Raw genomic sequence first — 19,505 nt, forward strand, 5'->3', positions numbered from 1 at the left:
GAGCAATAGTTGTTGTTCTGACGTTAAATGTCTTTAAATATCAATGACGATTCAAGGGCTCCGGTTCTGGCTAGCTGTGAAACTGTGTTTCAGCTGAGCTTCATTAATGCATCTCTGGGGTGGTAATGGGTCTGAGTAATCTGATCTGAGCACGTATAACTGTGCCAGTCCCAAAGGGAGCTGAGTGCTTCAGTCTCAGCGTGGAGCCCCTCTGAGCCCTGCTCACAATGGCTCAACTCCCTCAGACACGTGGTGGGTGCTTCTCCAGGGCCCCTGCTCCCACCTGCTCCAGGGAGGAGCACCCTGAGCCTCCCACCTGCTCCAGGGAGGAGCACCCTGAGCCTCCCACCCGTGCTGGGAGCCTTTGGCACAGTCCCTGGTGGGTGACCTCGCTGAGCTGCGTGGGCACTGCTGCTGGCAGCCCTGCTCCCACTTGCCACGAGGAGCAGGCCTGGCAGTGTGAGCAATAAAGATGATTGAACCGCTGGGCTTTCCAGGGGGAGCCGGAAAGCTGTGATCAGCTAAAATTAGCCCAAGATCCATTTTTATTTAGATCTCTGTTGTGGGGGCTTTTCTTGTTTTTTTTTTTTTGTTTTGTTTTGTTTTGTTTTTTGGGGGTTTTTTTTTGTTTCATTTTGTTTTATTTGCATTTTTGGGGTTTGAATGACATAAAATCAGCTCCTTCTGAGTTTATTCTGAAAATAGCATTAAGAGCTTAAATGTTCAGTGGAGATGGCTGTAAACCCATTGAGCTGCTGTGATTTCAAGGCCTCTGAGAGTTTCAGCTTAGCAAGTGAAGCACACATGAGCCACTCCTCATTTTCTGTACCTGGACATTTGTCATTATGGCCAGCCTGAGAGGGCAGGGGCTTTGCTGGGATGTGGAGCTGCACTGGGCAGCAGGACGGGTTCTAGCAGGAGGGGCCCAAGGGGTGGCTTCCCAATGGCTTTGTCATTTGTATGAGTGTTGATGTGTATCCATGGAGCTGCAAACGTCCCTGACTCTCAGCTGCACTCCTGGCAGGCATTCTTGTGTTGGGATAGGGGGATGGAGAAGGACCAGGTAACACAGGGAGGGTGGCTCGCCACCACCTGAACTTCAGTTCCATGGTTTAACCTCAGACTGTCTGTCTTGGCTCTTTTATTATGCCTGCCTTATCTCACAGAGACTAACCGTTGTCTGCTCTCCCTTGCAGGCTCTTGAATCTGTTCTACAATGGAAAAACTGCTTTTGTTTCTGTTGTTCATTGGCGTAGCGGTGCGAGCTCAGATCTGCCCCAAGCGCTGCGTCTGTCAGATCTTGTCTCCCAACCTCGCCACCCTGTGTGCCAAGAAAGGGCTCTTGTTTGTTCCTCCCAACATTGACAGGAGGACCGTGGAGCTGCGGCTGGCAGACAACTTTGTTACAAACATTAAAAGGAAAGACTTTGCCAACATGACCAGCCTGGTGGACCTGACGCTGTCCCGGAATACAATCAGTTTTATCACACCTCACGCGTTTGCCGACCTGCGCAATTTGCGGGCTCTGCATTTGAACAGCAACCGATTGACTAAGATCACTAATGACATGTTCAGTGGGCTCTCCAATCTCCACCACTTGATACTGAACAACAATCAGCTGACTTTAATTTCTTCCACAGCTTTTGATGATGTTTTAGCTCTCGAGGAATTGGATTTGTCTTACAACAATCTGGAAACCATCCCTTGGGATGCCGTGGAGAAAATGGTCAGTTTGCACACTCTCAGTCTTGACCACAACATGATTGACCATATTCCTAAGGGGACCTTCTCCCACCTCCACAAGATGACCAGGCTGGACGTCACGTCCAACAAACTGCAGAAGCTGCCGCCTGACCCGCTCTTCCAGCGCGCTCAGGTGCTGGCAACCTCAGGAATTATCAGCCCCTCGACGTTTGCGCTGAGCTTTGGTGGGAACCCCTTGCATTGCAACTGTGAGCTCTTGTGGCTGAGGCGCCTTTCCAGGGAGGATGACCTGGAGACCTGTGCCTCTCCCACGCTGCTGTCGGGCCGGTACTTCTGGTCCATCCCCGAGGAGGAGTTCCTGTGCGAGCCCCCGCTCATCACGCGGCACACCCACGAGCTGCGGGTGCTGGAGGGGCAGCGGGCGGCCCTGCGCTGCAAGGCCCGCGGCGACCCCGAGCCAGCCATCCACTGGATCTCGCCCGAGGGCAAGCTGATCTCCAACGCCACCAGGTCCACGGTGTACGACAACGGGACGCTCGACATCCTCATCACCACGGTGAAGGACACGGGCTCCTTCACCTGCATCGCTTCCAACCCCGCGGGGGAGGCCACGCAGACTGTGGACCTGCACATCATCAAACTGCCCCACCTGCTGAACAGCACAAACCACATCCACGAGCCTGACCCGGGCTCCTCGGATATCTCCACATCCACCAAGTCGGGCTCCAACGCCAGCAGTAGTAACGGGGATACTAAAGTCAGCCAGGATAAGAAGGTGGTCGTTGCGGAAGCGACGTCCTCCACGGCTCTGCTGAAATTCAATTTTCAGAGGAATATACCTGGGATACGTATGTTTCAAATCCAGTACAATGGTACTTACGATGACTCCCTTGTTTACAGGTAAGGCAGCCCCAGCCTGCCCCCGTGGGACCGTGCTGGGTGCGTGGTGCTGCCCTGTGGCCCTGGCCTGGGCACCCCTCTGCTGCGGTTCCTGTGCCATGCCGTGCCAGCTGAGCAGAGCCCAGCCCCGGCAGCTCGTGGTGGGAGCCTCAGGAAGGACTCGTGCCATTTCTACTCACAAGCGGGAAAATTACTTAGAACAGTGTTATTTTTAGGTAATCCAAGTGGACCTCTAATCCTCTGAACTGATCTGAGAAAGGTTGTGAAGGTAGATGGATTAAATGGTGCCTAATGTGCTCAGCTTTGCGGAAGCACAGGGAGGACAGTGTCTGTGAGCATGTTCCTCACAGCACTTTCTGGTGATGCCCATGCAGGGGAAGTGCAGGGGGGCTCTGTGCTGCCAGGTGTAGCTGTTGCACCCTTCAGCACTGGCTTTGCTTGGTCATTTCTTCTGCAAAGAGGGTAGATGTAGATGAGGTAACTGAAAAAAATTCTTCCCTGTGAGGACAGTGAGACCCTGGCACAGGTTCCTCAGAGAAGTTGTGGGTGCCTCATCCATGGAAGTGTCCAAGGCCAAGAGCTTAGAGCAACCTTGTCTGGTGGAAGGTGTCCCTGCCCATGGCAGGAGGGTGACCTGGATGGTCTTTAAATGTCACTTCCAACCCAGGCCATTCTGTGATCCTGTGGTTCCATGTTTTTGATGTGGTGGTTCTAATGGGGAGCTCTGCCATGCTGAGCCGTGCCAGGGGCCTTGGCAGTGACTGCTGCTACATGGAAGGCCGGGCAGGAGCTGCAGGGGGATGGAGATGAGCCCCACGGGGACAGTGGACAAGCCGTGGTGGTGCCCAGCACGGCCTGGGCTGCCCCACAGGGTGGGAAGGTGCCGCTGTGTCCACCAGGTTCGTTCACACTGGTTTCCTTCTCCCCCAGAATGATACCTCCCACGAGCAAAACCTTTCTGGTCAACAACCTGGCCGCGGGGACGATGTACGACCTGTGCGTCCTGGCCATCTACGACGACGGGATCACCTCGCTGACGGCCACCAGGGTGGTGGGCTGCACGCAGTTCACCACCGAGCAGGATTATGTGCGCTGCCACTTCATGCAGTCCCAGTTCCTGGGCGGGACCATGATTATCATCATCGGCGGGATCATTGTGGCGTCCGTGCTCGTGTTCATCATCATCCTCATGATCCGCTACAAGGTGTGTAACAACAACGGGCAGCAGAAGGCCACCAAGGTCAGCAACGTGTACTCGCAGACCAACGGGGCTCAGATCCAGGGCTGCGGCGGGGCGCTGTCTCAGTCCATGTCCAAGCAGGCTCTCGGGCACGAGGAGGGCGTCCAGTGCTGCAAGGCTGCGGCCGACGGCGCCGCGCAGTCGCCGGACGCCGGCTCCGGCCAGGACTCGGCCACCACTACCTCGGCGTTGCCTCCCGCCTGGACTCCCAGCGCTGCCCCGCCGCAGAAGCAGAAGCGCAAGTCGGGGCCCAAGGCCGGCAGCGAGGCGCAGGGCGAGGCGGGCGGCGGCGCCGAGCCCCAGAACTCCAACAGGAACAACTCCACGGCCCTGACGCTGGCCGGGCGCGGCCCCGACGCGGCCCCCACGTACAAAAGAGCACAATCCAAGCCAAGTAAGTTCCTGACGCTGCCGGCCGAGGCCAGCCGCGCCAAGCGGCGGCGCTCGCTGGGCGGAGAGCTGCTGGAGCCCCGCGGCCCCGCCGGCCTGCGCTCCAAGCGCAGCATGTCCATGAACGGGATGCTGCTCCAGGCAGACTGCGCCCAGAGCGGAACAGCAGCACCTTTCTCCAGTTCTGAGTGGATATTGGAAAGCACTGTGTGACCTGCTTTTTTTTTCTTTTTTCTTTTTTTTTTTTTTTAATTTTTATTTTAACTAAAACCACCAAACGTTGTGTGAAACTCCCTTTCCCAGGGAATTGGATTTGGATGTCCACTGCTGTCTCGCTGATTAATGGCTTGTTCATGCGGGGTTCTGTATAAGCCACCCAGTGCACACGGGGGTTTATTTAGTTTTCGTTTGGTTTTATTTAATATCAAAACCGAAGGCAACATTCAGAGATTAAAAAAAAAAAAAAAAAAAGGAAAAAAAGATTAAGGGGCGAAAAAAAGCACGAAACAGCACCAGTGCCTTCCCTGCTCTAGGACTGGCTTCCTGGTTCTGCGGTAGCAGAAAACAAAAGAGAGAGTTTTCACAGAAAAAGCCTTTTATAAAGGAAATGCAATTTCCTCCAAGCTAACAAATAACCACTTCTGGATCAATCAGTAAAATGATATTTTTTAAACCGGTCAGACTGTATATTTCTTTTCCGTGACAATGGTGTTGCCTTTGTTTTTAGGCAGATGCTGTACAGGAGCAACAACGCTGTGTTGTTATGTTGTGTAAAATAAAATATTCACTCGGTACGCCAGCCAGCCTCGCGGTGACTGCCCTGCCGGGGCCGGGCCTTGGTGCTGCTGCAGAGCTCCCGCCGTGGGGCACCAGGAGGCACCAGGAGGCACCAGGGCACGGGGCCCTTCCCCTGTGCTGGCTCTGGCTGGCTGGGGCTGGCACTGATGGAGCTCTGGGAGCCCGCAGCGGCTCTCCCTGAGAGGAGCCTGAGCTGGGATCCCACAGCCTGAGCTGGGATCCCACAGCCTGAGCTGGGATCCCACATTGGCTCTCCCTGAGAGGTGCCTGAGCTGGGATCCCACATTGGCTCTCCCTGAGAGGTGCCTGAGCTGGGATCCCACATTGGCTCTCCCTGAGAGGTGACTGCCCCATGTCCCAGGGCACCCAGACGTGGTGCAGGCAGTGCTATGTCCTGCAGCCCTGGGCAGGGAGCGGGGCTGGGGTGCCTTGGGGTGCTGGGCACAGCTGAGCAGGGCTGTGAGCAGAGCCAGCAGGTGGGCAGGCAGGCGGGCAGACAGGTGGGCAGACAAGTGGGCATGGTGGGTAGACAGGTGGGCAGGCAGGTGGGTGGGCAGGTGACCAGGTGGGCAGGCAGGTGGGCAGGCAGGTGGGCAGGTGGACAGACAGGTGGAAAGGTGGGCAGACAGGTGGGCAGGCAGGTGGGCAGGTGGACAGACAGGTGGAAAGGTGGGCAGACAGGTGGGCAGACAGGTGGAAAGGTGGGCAGGCAGACAGGTGGGCAGACAGGTGGAAAGGTGGGCAGACAGGTGGAAAGGTGGGCGGGCAGGCAGGTGGACAGACAGGTGGACAGACAGGTGGAAAGGTGGGCAGACAGGTGGGCAGACAGGTGGGCAGACAGGTGGACAGACAGGTGGAAAGGTGGACAGGCAGGTGGGCAGGCAGATGACCAGGTGGGCAGGGAGGTGGGGAGGCAGGTGGGCAGGCAGGTGGAAAGGTGGGCAGACAGGTGGACAGACAGGTGGAAAGGTGGGCAGACAGGTGGGCAGACAGGTGGAAAGGTGGGCAGGCAGACAGGTGGGCAGGCAGGTGGGCAGGCAGGGCTGCAGCCAGCAGGGTCACGGTCCTTATCACCTCAGCTGGTCAGGTGTTGGTGGTCATCTCCTGCTGTCCTAGACTCCTGGGCCATATTTCCTCAGAACTTTATGGTTTGGTCCAGTTCCTTTCAGTCCCTGAGTGCATTGAGGGGCTGGAAGATGATGGTCTCACCTTTGAGCTGCTCCTAATTGCTGTGCCTGTGGGATGGAGTGATTTTGGGCCACTCTGCAGGGACAGAGCCCCACAGCAGCAGGGGACAGCAGGTGCAGATTCTGTTGTGTGGATGGCAGCTGCTCTGCTCACTGTAAAGGGAAGCCTGCAGTTAATATTAATTAAACTCATATGGTCATCATATTCAAATTAGAGACAGCTTAACTCTGAATATTTGAGCATTGTGCATTCTCAGATGCCAAATAACAGGTTCATGATGGGCTTTGTGGCCATAAAAGTGAGAGAATGGTTAAATTTTATACCCTGTATGCTTGTTCTTGGGGGCACAGTAACTCAGGCAGGTGCCTGAGGCCAGCCTGGCTCCAGCCAGGGCAGCAGCTGGCCCCAGGGCAGTTGTGGGGGCACATCTCAGAGTGGGGCACAGCCCCTGGCACCCCATCTGTGTCCCCAGGACTCTGCAGTGAGGGGCTGATGCTCTTGGCCAGTGTGGGCTGCTCTGAGTGATTTTATTGCCTGTCAGAGAAGAACAAACTCAGTGAGGCTGGTGTCAAGGACCTAAAAGGAAGAGGCTGCTTCTTTTTTAGGAACCCTTTTTGCTTCCCTCAGGAAATGCAGAGACCAAATAGGAAAGAAAGCCTCAAAATGAGAAAGCCTTCTTCCTGCTGGAAAAAGGTTAAAAAAATACAATAAATCCCTCCTTGGATTGCTCTGGCAGCCCATGAGCACTGCAGAACAGAGGGGAGCTGTCAAACACGTGCTGTGGGGGACAGGGGTGGCCTGTCCAGGGTCTGGCACTCTGATGCCAAGGGCTTTGCCCAGTGTGGGTCAAACATGAAGGTCTGAGCCCCAGTGAGGGGCTGTGCTGGCAGAGGCACCTTCCCCCCGCCCTGGGGTACAGGGAGGGTGTCAGAGGTTTGCTGTGGAGTGCCTGGGTCTAATCATGCATTTTAAAAACATCCAACGAAAATGCTTTTATATGTTGTCTAAAACTGGACCTAAATCTGTGTGATGTTTTGTGAAAGTGCTAAAATACTAATGGTGTCCTGTGGTTTAAGGAAGTTTATTTTTATATTTGTAACTTTTCACTCAAAGGAATAATTTTCTAAGCACTGCAGCTGATGTTCTGTCCACGGTGCCTCTGTGTCAAGCAGTGTGCAGGGACCATATGGCCCTGTTTGGTTCATTTCTGCTGACAGTGCAGGAAAGGGGATCTGGGCAGCCAGGGGTTCCTCTCATGCCAGCTTCTCTCCCTGGCTGACAGGATCATTCATCCCTTGGGAGGGCCCTGGGCATGGAATCACCTGTTCCCACTGGAATAACAACTGTGCAGTGGGACATTGGTTTTATTCAGGGTTCATTCAAAGTCTGGGAATCCTCATGGAGGAGGGAATTCTCTGTCCTTTCTGTTCTGCAAAAACCACGGGTTACCAACTGTGAGACAGAAAAGTGCTGAGATGCCCCTGGATCAGAACAACACCAGGTTATCTCCCCCAGGCTGCAATGACTCCTCAGCACAGGTGATAGAATGGGTGTGATGGGGATGTGGCCCCAGCACCACCCCAGCCATGGAGGGCACTGCAGGGGCTGAGCCCAGGGTGCCTCCCTGCCCAGCTGGGCTCTGTGTGCTGCTGCTCAGGTACAGATTATCTGGATTGTAGCCATGAGAGTGTCTGTTCACAGGAGGGACTGCTGCAGGAAGTTCTGAGCTCTGCCTGCAGTGGCCAGGCCCTCTGTGGAGATGGGCTCTGCTGGGCTGGGCAGAGCTGGGCAGAGCTGGACTGGGCTGTGCTGGGTGTTGTGCCATGTCTCTGTGCCTGGGCTGCCCTCCTGCTGTGTCCAGCTGTGTCCTTACCCTGTGTCCATGGTGCTGCTGCTCTGCTGCCAGTGTGGCCCTGTTTGTGCAGCGTGTCCCCATGCCAGCCCTGCCCTGTGCCCACTGGCTCAGTGGGCAGGGAGCTGCACAGCCCTGCTGTGTGCCCTGTGCATGGAGAGGGAGCTGCACAGCCCTGCCCTGTGCCCTGTGCATGGGGAGGGAGCTGCACAGCCCTGCCCTGTGCCCTGTGCATGGGCAGGGAGCTGCACAGCCCTGCTGTGTGCCCTGTGCATGGGGAAGGAGCTGCACAGCCCTGCTGTGTGCCCTGTGCATGGGGAGGGAGCTGCACAGCCCTGCTGTGTGCCCTGTGCATGGGGAGGGAGCTGCACAGCCCTGCCCTGTGCCCTGTGCATGGGCAGGGAGCTGCACAGCCCTGCCCTGTGCCCTGTGCATGGGGAGGGAGCTGCACAGCCCTGCCCTGTGCCCTGTGCATGGAGAGGGAGCTGCACAGCCCAGCCCTGTGCCCTGTGCATGGGGAAGGAGCTGCACAGCCCTGCTGTGTGCCCTGTGCATGGAGAGGGAGCTGCACAGCCCTGCCCTGTGCCCTGTGCATGGGGAGGGAGCTGCACAGCCCTGCTGTGTCCCCTGTGCATGGGGAGGGAGCTGCACAGCCCTGCTGTGTCCCCTGTGCATGGGGAGGGAGCTGCACAGCCCTGCTGTGTGCCCTGTGCATGGAGAGGGAGCTGCACAGCCCTGCTGTGTGCCCTGTGCATGGGCAGGGAGCTGCACAGCCCTGCCCTGTGCCCTGTGCATGGAGAGGGAGCTGCACAGCCCAGCCCTGTGCCCTGTGCATGGAGAGGGAGCTGCACAGCCCAGCCCTGTGCCCTGTGCATGGAGAGGGAGCTGCACAGCCCTGCTGTGTGCCCTGTGCATGGGCAGGGAGCTGCACAGCCCTGCCCTGTGCCCTGTGCATGGGGAGAGGGAGCTGCACAGCCCTGCCCTGTGCCCTGTGCATGGGGAGGGAGCTGCACAGCCCTGCTGTGTGCCCTGTGCATGGGCAGGGAGCTGCACAGCCCTGCTGTGTGCCCTGTGCATGGGGAGAGGGCACATAGCTCCTGGCACCCCCTGTTTCGTGTGCATGGGGAGGGGACACAGCTCCTGGCAGCCCCTACCTGGCTGGGAAGGGCCTGGCACGGCTGGGGCGCGCTGCCCCAAGAGCCCCAGAGCTCCTGGCATGAGCTGCTCCCACCCCAGCTGGCAGCAGGGCTGCTGGAGCCTTGGTGCCACCAGCACAGGGTGCTCCTGTGTCCTGGGGACCATCACAGCCCTGCTGGGCATTGCTCTGGGAACATCCCAGACCAGCACAGGATGCTCCTGTGTCCTGGGGACCATCACAGCCCTGCTGGGCATTGCTCTGAGAACATCCCAGACCAGCACAGGATGCTCCTGTGTCCTGGGGACCATCACAGCCCTGCTGGGCATTGCTCTGGGAACATCCCAGACCAGCAGAGTGGCACAGAGCTGTGGTGGGTGGGCAGGCCTGGGCAGCTGTGTGTGCCCTTGTGCCATGGCAGAGTGTGCCCGAAGCCACAGCGGGCACCAGCACAGATAGGGGCACGCTGCTGCCTTGGGAACAGCTTCAAACCAGGGACAAAGGCTACAGCTGGCACCAGGGTCACCTCTCTGCCCAGCAGGCACGGGAGCAGGGCCTCAGCCACGCTGGAGCTTTGGGGCACTGGAGCCTGAGAGTGCCACTCACACGTGGGCACAGCTGTCTGCCAGCCCTGTGCTCACTCACAGCGTTCCCCTCCCTGCTCCACGGTGCTGCTGCCCCTCAGGGTGCCCCATCACTGCCCAAAAGCTGCACCAGCAGCAGCCACCCACTTGCACGGTGCCTTCTCCTGGCAGTGATGCTAACGTTGGTCAGAGTTCTGGTTTAACAGCACCAAACTGGCCAGTCCTTAGGGTCCTGCTCACAAATAACGTGGTTCTGCTTTTCCCCTTTTCAAACGTGTCCCTGTGTGCTGGGCCTGGGGCACAGCCTGGGCTGCCCAGCCCCGCCGTGCTGGATTGCTGTGTCACCTCAGGTGGCTCCAGAGCTGCACTTTAGCAGTGGCTGGGTCAGGAATCTGAGGGGTGAGCCTGGGCTGCTGTGCCTGGCTTGGTGTGGGCTGGTTCTGCTCCTGCACCACCAGGCTGCTGCTCTGGAGGCACCTGCAGAGCTGTGTGCAAGCTGTGCCACCTCCTCTGCAGGGGAAATTCCCACTGCTGGGAGTGGGAGAGAGGAAAACCAGCCAGGGTTTGCCAGAGCCCTGTCATGGGCACACAGGGACCCCACTTGGAATGTGGCCAGTCTGTGCTGTGGGGGCTTGCTGTCTTATAAATCACAACAGTTCTATCATCATTATATGTTGTCTTGGATATTAAGAGTTCCATTATCAATATAGTGCAAGGGTTCCATACCCTCAGAGTCTTGTACCTCCTCAATGTTTGTCATAGGCAGCTCCTCTGAGCACTGCCTGTTCCTGGACCTTGCAGCAGCCATCTGACTTCTCTGACTCCAGTTCCCACCAATCCACTCTTTTATACCACTTGTTCCTATTGGCTACAGGTGTTGCCTGTTATCATCCAGCCTGCTCCTAATCTTTAGTAATAGGGTCCAGCTGCAGCTCCTTGGGGGATAAGATTACATTCTGCTTTACCCATCCTGTGTCCCCCTGCAGGGGCTGTAACCCACAGCACCCAAAGAGGAGTTGAGGTGGTGCCTGGTTGGTGTTGGCACGTGGCAGTGGCACACCTGCACTGCCCCAGGTAAGTGGGGCTGTGCTGGGTGCCAGGAGCAGTGGCACCAGGTGAGGAGGTGGAGCAGCTGCCCCATGGGCTGTCCCCGTGCCCTGGGCAGGACAGTGACATGTGGCACGCCCTGCTTGCAGTGACCTTTCCTCATGCACACACTCCTCAGGAAGGTGGGCGCTGTGTCTGTGCCCCCCTGCTGCTGGGGCAGGACAGTGACACGTGGCACAGCCTGGTTGCAGTGACCTTTCCTGGTGCACACGCTCCTCAGGAAGGTGGGCGCTGTGTCTGTGCCCCCCTGCTGCTCTGCTCTGGTGTCCCCAGCTCTGTGAAGCCCTGGCAGTGTGCAGAGCTGGGGTCCCTGCCGTGGGCAAAGGCTTGGCCTGGGCAAGGGCAGCAGCAAATCTAGAGAATGGAGAACTCCCTGGTTCTGGAACAATGAGCTTTGCTGGTTCTGGGGGTTGTCTTGTTGGATTTCCCCTGAAGCAGCAGCAGCAGTGCTGTGCTGCACTCCCTGATGGTGACAAGACTTGTGGCAGAGGGGTTGGTGGGGACATTGGGTACTGTTAGCCCTGTTTCTTGTCATCCCAGTCCCCTGTCTCAGCCCAGTCCCCTGTCACCCCTGTCTAATCCCAGTCCCCTGTCATCCTAGTCCCCTGTTATCCCTGTTAACCCAGTCCCCTGTCACCCCTGGCTAATCCCAGTCCCCTGTTATCCCTGTCTCACCCAGTCCCCTGTCAGCTGCCATCCTCTGCTGCCCCAGCCTCTGCAGGACACATGGCACCAAGTCAGTGAGTGCCAGGGCTGAGGGCAGGGTCTGCTGCTGCTTCCTGCCCAGGCTGGCTCTGTGGCAGCTCCTGGGACCCTCAGTGCAGTGCCCAGCCTTGCCCCAGGGCAGCTCCTGGTGGGTGCAGTGCCCAGCCTTGCCCCAGGGCAGCTCCTGGTGGGTGCTGTGCCCAGGCTGGCTCTGTGGCAGCTCCCGGTGGGTGCTGTGCCCATGCTGGCCCCATGGCAGCTCCTGGTGGGTGCTGTGCCCATGCTGGCCCCATGGCAGCTCCTGGTGGGTGCTGTGCCCATGGTGGCCCCAGGGCAGCTCCTGGTGGGTGCAGTGCCCAGCCTTGCCCCAGGGCAGCTCCTGGTGGGTGCAGTGCCCAGAATGGCCCCATGGCTGCTCCTGGTGGGTGCTGTGCCCATGGTGGCCCCAGGGCAGCTCCTGGTGGGTGCAGTGCCCAGGCTGGCCCCAGGGCAGCTCCTGGTGGGTGCAGTGCCCAGCCTTGCCCCAGGGCAGCTCCTGGTGGGTGCTGTGCCCAGGCTGGCCCCAGGGCAGCTCCTGGTGGGTGCTGTGCCCAGGCTGGCCCCGTGGCAGCTCCTGGTGGGTGCTGTGCCCAGGCTGGCCCCGTGGCAGCTCCTGGTGGGTGCTGTGCCCATGCTGGCTCTGTGGCAGCTCCTGGTGGGTGCTGTGCCCATGCTGGCTCTGTGGCAGCTCCTGGTGGGTGCTGTGCCCATGCTGGCTCTGTGGCAGCTCCTGGTGGGTGCTGTGCCCAGGCTGGCTCTGTGGCAGCTCCTGGTGGGTGCAGTGCCCATGCTGGCCCCAGGGCATCTCCTGCTGTGGTCCCCCATCAGTGCCACCTTGGCCATGGAAGGGCAGCTGCTGCTCCCCGTGCCCTCACTGTGTGTGTTCTGTCTCTCTGTGCAGAAGCCGGGGCCTCTCTGCAGGACACCAGCCCCTGTGCCCTCCCTGAACACGCTGCCCCAGACGCTGCTCCTCGGCAGAAATCGCTCCGGTTCCACCTGTCCCAGGACTGACCTCTGGCTCACCCTCCGGAACCTTTACTTGAAGCTGCAGCCCAGGCCCTCCAGGTCGGCTGCCTCGAGAAACTGTCTTCCCCCTCACAGGTTTCCCAGCTCCATCTGCCACTTGAAGTCTGAAATTCCTGTTTTTTCTGGTGTCCAGGTTTTTTATAACTAAAAATGATGATGAAGAATCTGGTGGCAGCAGCTGCGGTCCCAGTCATGTTCCATATCACCAGTGGTGAGGTCACAAGCTGTAAACATGGTAGCTTCAATCACCTGAACAAATAAATGTTTTACTACAATGGCATGGGCATGGTGCTTGATCCAGGGGGTTGTGCCCGGCAGGTTGGGTGATCCAGAGAGACCCCATGGTGCTGGGGTCTGTGCCCATGGAGGAACCCCGTGGTGCTGGGGTCTGTGCCCACAGGGACCCCATGGTGCCCGGGGTCTGTGCCCTCCATGAACCCCGTGGTGCTGGGGTCTGTGCCCACAGGGACCCCATGGTGCCTGGGGTCTGCGCCCATGGTCTCTGCCCACAGGGACCCCATGGTGCCCGGGGTCTGTGCCCAGGGTCTGTGCCCACAGGGACCCCATGGTGCCTGGGCTCCAGGTGCTCAGCTGAGCTGTGTGAGGTTGGGCTGGCACTGCAGGAGCCAGGGTGGGCCATTCCTGTGCCTCTGAGCAGTGAGCTGTGCCTGGCTGTGCCCAGCTCACAGCCCGGGGTGCCACTGGCCCGGGGTGCCCAGCTGAGTCAGGCAGCTGTGCCACAGGGAGCTGCCTGCCTTTGCCCCTCGGTGCTGGGCACTGACAGGGGCTTGGGCAGAGGGAGCCCCGTGTGCCCTTGGGAGGCAGCTCTGGGGCTTTCCCACAGAGCCCCCTCCCTGTGCCAGGAGGGCAGCCTGGGCTGTGGTGGGTGACAGCACTGCAGGCTGCTCCAGCACAGGGTGCCAGCAGTGCCATGGGGCAGCACAGCACTGAGCACAGGGTGCCAGCAGTGCCATGGGGCAGCACAGAGCACAGGGTGTCAGCAGTGCCATGGGGCAGCACAGCACTGAGCACAGGGTGCCAGCAGTGCCATGGGGCAGGTACAGCACAGAGCACAGGGTGCCAGCAGTGCCATGGGGCAGCACAGAGCACAGGGTGCCAGCAGTGCCATGGGGCAGGGACAGCACAGAGCACAGGGTGCCAGGGGCACTGCAGGCTGCTCCAGCACTGTGCCAGGAATGCCATGGGGCAGCACAGCATAGAGCACAGGGTGCCAGCAGTGCCATGGGGCAGCAGAGCACTGAGCACAGGGTGCCAGCAGTGCCATGGGGCAGCAGAGCACAGGGTGCCAGCAGTGCCATGGGGCAGGTACAGCACAGAGCACAGGGTGCCAGCAGTGCCATGGGGCAGCAGAGAGCACAGAGCACAGGGTGCCAGCAGTGCCATGGGGCAGGTACAGCACAGAGCACAGGGTGCCAGCAGTGCCATGGGGCAGCAGAGCACAGGGTGCCAGCAGTGCCATGGGGCTGCAGAGCACAGGGTGCCAGCAGTGCCATGGGGCTGCAGAGCACTGGGCACAGGGTGCCAGGGGCTCTGGAGCAGTGTCAGCCCTAACAGGCCAGCCTGGGCTGGGGGGACAGCTGGGGACTGGCCTGGGACTCCCATGCTGCCCCAGTCCCTCCATCCACACAGCCTCTCCTTGCTTCTCTAACAAGACCAAAGGGGTTTTTGGGATTTTTTTTCTTTTCTCCCTTGTCAGCATTCCATCTGGCTCACAGATCTAATTAGAGCTTTCTCAGAACAGTGAATCAGCCAGCCTTAGCATGACTTCAGGAGAGCAGATCCCAGCTCTGGTGTGTATGTCCTGTCACCAGGACTGGCTGCCCAGATGGGCTCTCCTGGTGGAGATGGGCCTGTGGAGGCTGGTCCCACTGCTGGCCCCTGTCCTGCTGGACTCAGCTGGCTCAGTGACCTGCCTGGGGCTTGTCTGTAGCAGCAGAGACATCAACACCTGCCCAGGACACAGCAATCCATGGAGGAGAGGCTGAGCTGAGCCAGGAGCCTCACCCATCAGCCTCACCCCTCCTCTGGTTCCTCCTCTGATGCTGCAGAGACAGGATTCACCCCAGGACATTGGCAAGGGGACCCAAGGCTTGTGCCTGTGTGGGAAATCCAGGGCCAGAGCGGCCCCACAGACCCTGGGCAGATGCTCCGTGGTTCCTCCAGTGCTCAATGCCATGCTGAGGGGCACTGCAAGGGGAAGAGCCAAGGCTTTGGTCAGGACTGGGTCATCTCTGTTTTCCTCAGGAAGCCTGAGCAGTGATGTGCTGGCACTGCACACAGCCTGGGTTTGCTGTGGGTTATGGTAACAGCAGGCACTGCTCTTCCCTCTCCTTGTGTGCAGTGCAAATGGGGTTTAAATTCTGTCAGAGGCTGAGCCCCAGATGAAGTGCCCTTCAATGAAATGTTCAGTGGATGCTGAGTCCAAGAGCCATCCCCTCTCTCTCTGCAGCCTGCAGTGACTCCCCCAGCGTGGTTCAGGACCTTCCTTGGAGCAAGCAGGCGGCCCTGGGTCTGCAAAGCAGCCGGGCAGAGCCCACCTGGCCCAGGTGTGTGAGGCACAGGACAGCAGAGCTGCTGCTTTCCTCTGGCACCCGGCTCAGCTGTGCAGCTGCCCGAGCCCTCTGACACCAACGTGCCCCAGGTTCCAGCTGCACAGGCCCATCCATGCCTGGAATCTCATCCCACATGACCATCATGTCATCCCCTTGTTCAGCAGCTCTGTGCTCGGAGCACAGCTGCTTTCCCCTCGCTGATTCCTCTCTGCATCCTTTTAATTAACTGTCAGGGTAAGTTCCACTTGTCCCTTTGATGTTAACTGGAAATTCAGCTTTCATGGGGCAAAACGCACTGCAGTTGTGAGTAAGGTTTGGGAAAAACCCTTGGAATGTGTGCAGTGGAGTGTGCTTGCTTGTATGGTGCCCTGAGGGATCCTCTTGTTGGGCAAGAAGTGGGGGCTGCTCTGCCCAGGATGGCATTTCATCCATGAAGGGTTCAGAGGAATAGCAACAAGCAAAAGTGACCTAATAGGAGATCCAGGACTTGGAAACTCACTGAAGAATCATGCAAACCATCTCAGCTGCTAAATCTGAAGGGAATCCTGGCTCAGAAACAGCCCCTCCCTGTCTCCAGAGGGTCTGCACAGGGTCCTGGGCCAGCAGGGACACGGGTGGGCTCCTGGCCAGGCTGGGATGCTCCAGGGGCTTCCTCATGAGTGGCTCCATGGCCCTGACCCTGCTCAGGGCCACTGACCCAGCTCTGCTGCTCTCCACAGGGGCAGAGGGGATTATTGTGTGCAGGAGAGATGGGGGCAGGATGGTTGGGATGGAGACAGAGATCTCTGCAGCCAGGTTGTGGAACTTGGGGTTCATTGCAAAGGGCCTGGGTGCAGGGCCCTGCTGGAGCTGCCAGCCACAGCTGGAGCAGGACTGAGAGAAGAGAGGGGGAGAGAGAGAGAAGGCAAGAGCGTGGTAAAGAGGAGGAGAGAGTAAAAGAGAGGATAAGAGGGCGAGGTTCCTGTTCCAATACAATAAATCTTCTTCTGTGCTGAATATTCTGATTCTCACTAACCAATCCAGTCCAAGATCCAAATCCTACAGCATTTACATACAGCCTGTAAGAATCATTACATTCCCATACTGTGTTACATTTCAAACCCTACAAACTCCTCTTTGGGCCCTTCTGCCAAGCTGCAGGGTCTGCTCTGACCCTTGGGCCTGTCTGCAAGCAGAGGGTGTTGTTCCATCAAAAGGGGATCACCTTCAGCTGGCCACACCATTGTTTTCCAGTTGTTCAGTAACTGAGGGATCTCAGAGCTTGCTTTCATTTCAATCTCACTTATAGTTTCCATATTCTCAACATCTTTTGCCAGGCAATCATATCTATAAGGCTCTCCTGTTTCATCTTCCCCAACAATTATGGGAATTGCTTCTCCTCACAGGTGACCTAGGGCCAGGAAAGGTGTCAGTGGGCACTGGGGATGGTGGCCAGGCCCCAGGGGAGGCTGCTGAGAGGCAGGACAGCCCATCCCATCCCATCCCATCCCATCCCATCCCATCCCATCCCATCCCATCCCATCCCATCCCATCCCATCCCATCCCAGGAGCACAGACAGCCTGGCACCCTGCTCACAGGGTCTGTGGGTGACCAGAGGATGCTGGTGGGATGAGTTATGTCTTGTGCTGTTCCAGGGCTCCCTCAGTGGGAAGAGCCTGGACATTCCAGCCCAGCAGCATCCTCACTGCAGGTGTGCTTGGCTCCTGCACTCCTGCAAGGCACCACAGACAGCTAATGGGAGTTTTCAGATTAAACCTTGTTTTCACAGAAATACACAGATTTATCATGGTTTAGTTCTGGTTTTCTTGGTTCTGTTTTCTTCTTTTTTAAGTAGGGGCAAAGTAATTGAAGAAAAATTTTCTGTTCAGAGACAAACGACACCCCAGAGCAGATTGAGGAGCATCACTCAAGGAAGCAGGAGCTGAAGATGAGGTTGGATTTGCAGTGGAGGTGCAAATCTCCTTCTCCTTATCTGATGCACACAACACTCAAAATTAGCAGACACTGCTGACAACTTCCTTGGTCTTTTTCTTTTCTTTTTTTTTTTTTTTTTTTTTTTTGGTTGGTTGGGGATTTTTTGTTTGCTTTTAATCTCATGGAAAGGTTATGAAGCCATGGAAGCACTTCCAGGCAGCACATCCCAGTGGTTCAGGGTGTCTGGGTCCTGGGGCAGCACAGAGCTGCTCCTCCGGTGTGCTGCCAGCTGGGCAGGGCCTGTGGCTGTGTGGGAGCTGTGTTTGCTGCTGCCAGGACTGCCAGAGGCATTTCCATAGAAATCTGACAGGAAGAGGTGGCAGCCAAGGCCAAGCTCATTGCAGGGCACTAAAGGGGCACTCAGAGGTGGCACAGATGCTCAGCTGGGCACATCCTGCTCAGTGGGCAACAGCACACTCTGGGAGAAGGGACACTGCCCTTCCTAGGGGCACAAGGGAGCTGGGGAGCCCCTGGAGAGCCCTGCTGGGAGCAGAGTCACTGTGTGAGCTGGGCTGGGCTGGGCTGGGGGCTCTGCCCTGTGCCATTCCTGGGGCTGGAGAACCCCTGGAGAGCCCTGCTGGGAGCAGAGTCACTGTGTGAGCCAGGCTGGGCTGGGCTGGGGGCTCTGCCCTGTGCCATTCCTGGGGCTGGAGAGCCCCTGGAGAGCCCTGCTGGGAGCAGAGTCACTGTGTGAGCCAGGCTGGGCTGGGCTGGGGGCTCTGCCCTGCCCCGCTCCCTGGGGCTGCCCAGGATGGGCACAGAGGCAAGGGGGGACCCCAGGCATCCCCTGGCACAGACACGTGAGGAATCGTGAGGCCAGCTGGGGAAAGTGTTGGATGGTGGGTCACCCTTTAAGGGGTCATGGGTTCCTGTAGTTTTTCCCATAAATTCTCTGTGTACACAGGACTGGAGCAGGGCTGGTTGGGTGTTGGCACACGCCATGGGATGGCTCTGTCAGTTTTCTGAAAGAGACTTGCCCTGGCTACCAGGCTGGAAAAGCTGGGTGGGATAAGGAGGATGGCACCACAGGCTGTGTGTGCCTCGTGGCACAGCAATCCTGTGACAGTGTTCACAGGGGTCTGAGGATGAGGGAAGAGACGAGGATCTGACTCCATGTTTCAGGAGGCTGATTTATTATTTTATGATATATATTACATTAAAACTATACTAAAAGAATAGAAGAAAGGATTTCATCAGAAGGCTGGCTAAGAATAGAATAGGAAGGAATGATAACCAAGGCTTGTGGCTCGGACTCTCTGTCTGAGCCAGCTGGGCTGTGATTGGCCATTAATTAGAAACAACCACATGAGCCCAATCCCAGATGCACCTGTTGCATCCCACAGCAGCAGATAACCATTGGTTACATTTTGTTCCTGAGGCCTCTCAGCTTCTCAGGAGGAAAAATCCCAAGGAAAGGATTTTCCATAGAAGATGTCTGTGACACAATCCCTTTTTCCAGTTACACTGGAAACAGCCCAGCCCTGCAGAGTGATTTCAGGCTGCAATATGCACCACCACACCTGAGCTCATGCTGCTGAGGGGCAGTGACTGCACTGCACTGCTCAGAAACACTCATTCATTCTGAGTGGCCTCATACTCATCTTCATTATTTAGGAGTGTTCATCCCTGAAAAATGTTCTGACTCTTAAAGTCCTACAACCCTGCTGAAATTTGAAATGGATGGAATCTAATCTGTATCTGGGCTGATGTCCTGTCACTGTCTCAGAGGGACAGTGTGGCTAATTCACTGTTGGGCTGGAACCTTCCCTGAACATTAGGGAGATGAACAGTTTTCTGTGCCTCAGCATTTTGTGCCAGGGCTGCTGAAGGGGCAGGGGAGAAGAAGGACTCTGGTCCTGCTCCCTGTGCAGCTGCTGCCCAAGGGGCTCAGGCTGGGTGCTGGGAGCAGCCTCCCCTGGGCAGGGAGGGCAGTGTGGGGCTCCATGGAGGCTTGTGGGAGCCAAGGGGGCAAAGCCCTGAGTGACCTGGAATGGCCCTGCTCTGAGGAGGGACCAGGGCAGGGATCCCTGGGCTCCCCCAGGCAGGCCATGTCCCTGGGACTGAGCATGGAGCAGGGCAGGCCATGTTCCTGGGATTGAGCATGGAGCAGGGCAATTCATGTCCCTGGGATTGAGCATGGAGCAGGGCAATTCATGTTCCTAGGATTGAGCATGGAGCAGGGCAGGCCATGTTCCTGGGATTGAGCATGGAGCAGGGCAATTCATGTCCCTGGGATTGAGCATGGAGCAGGGCAATTCATGTTCCTAGGATTGAGCATGGAGCAGGGCA

At 57.7% G+C, this 19,505-nt stretch overlaps 1 protein-coding gene across 4 annotated transcripts in view; it reads left to right on the forward strand.

Moving 5' to 3' along the window:
- Window positions 1–12,943, forward strand: part of LRFN5 (leucine rich repeat and fibronectin type III domain containing 5) — a 45,885-nt gene extending 32,942 nt beyond the window's left edge. For 2 of the 4 annotated variants that reach the window (XM_071426013.1, XM_071426014.1), the window contains exons 2-3: window positions 1,197–2,604; window positions 3,535–5,033. In XM_071426013.1, the coding sequence (XP_071282114.1) occupies window positions 1,217–2,604; window positions 3,535–4,447 (2,301 nt within the window). In that variant the 5' untranslated portion in view covers window positions 1,197–1,216 and the 3' untranslated portion in view covers window positions 4,448–5,033. Of the gene's footprint in view, window positions 1–1,196; window positions 2,605–3,534; window positions 5,034–12,543 lie in introns of those variants that run through there. The other 2 variants (XR_011679058.1, XM_071426015.1) reach the window with 2 other exon arrangements.
- Window positions 12,944–19,505: the final 6,562 nt, after the last annotated feature.

Source organism: Agelaius tricolor, unplaced genomic scaffold, assembly GCF_023055355.1.
Source record: "Agelaius tricolor isolate 1412-34295 unplaced genomic scaffold, bAgeTri1.0.p SCAF_5, whole genome shotgun sequence".
Classification (NCBI taxonomy): Eukaryota; Metazoa; Chordata; class Aves; order Passeriformes; family Icteridae; genus Agelaius; species Agelaius tricolor.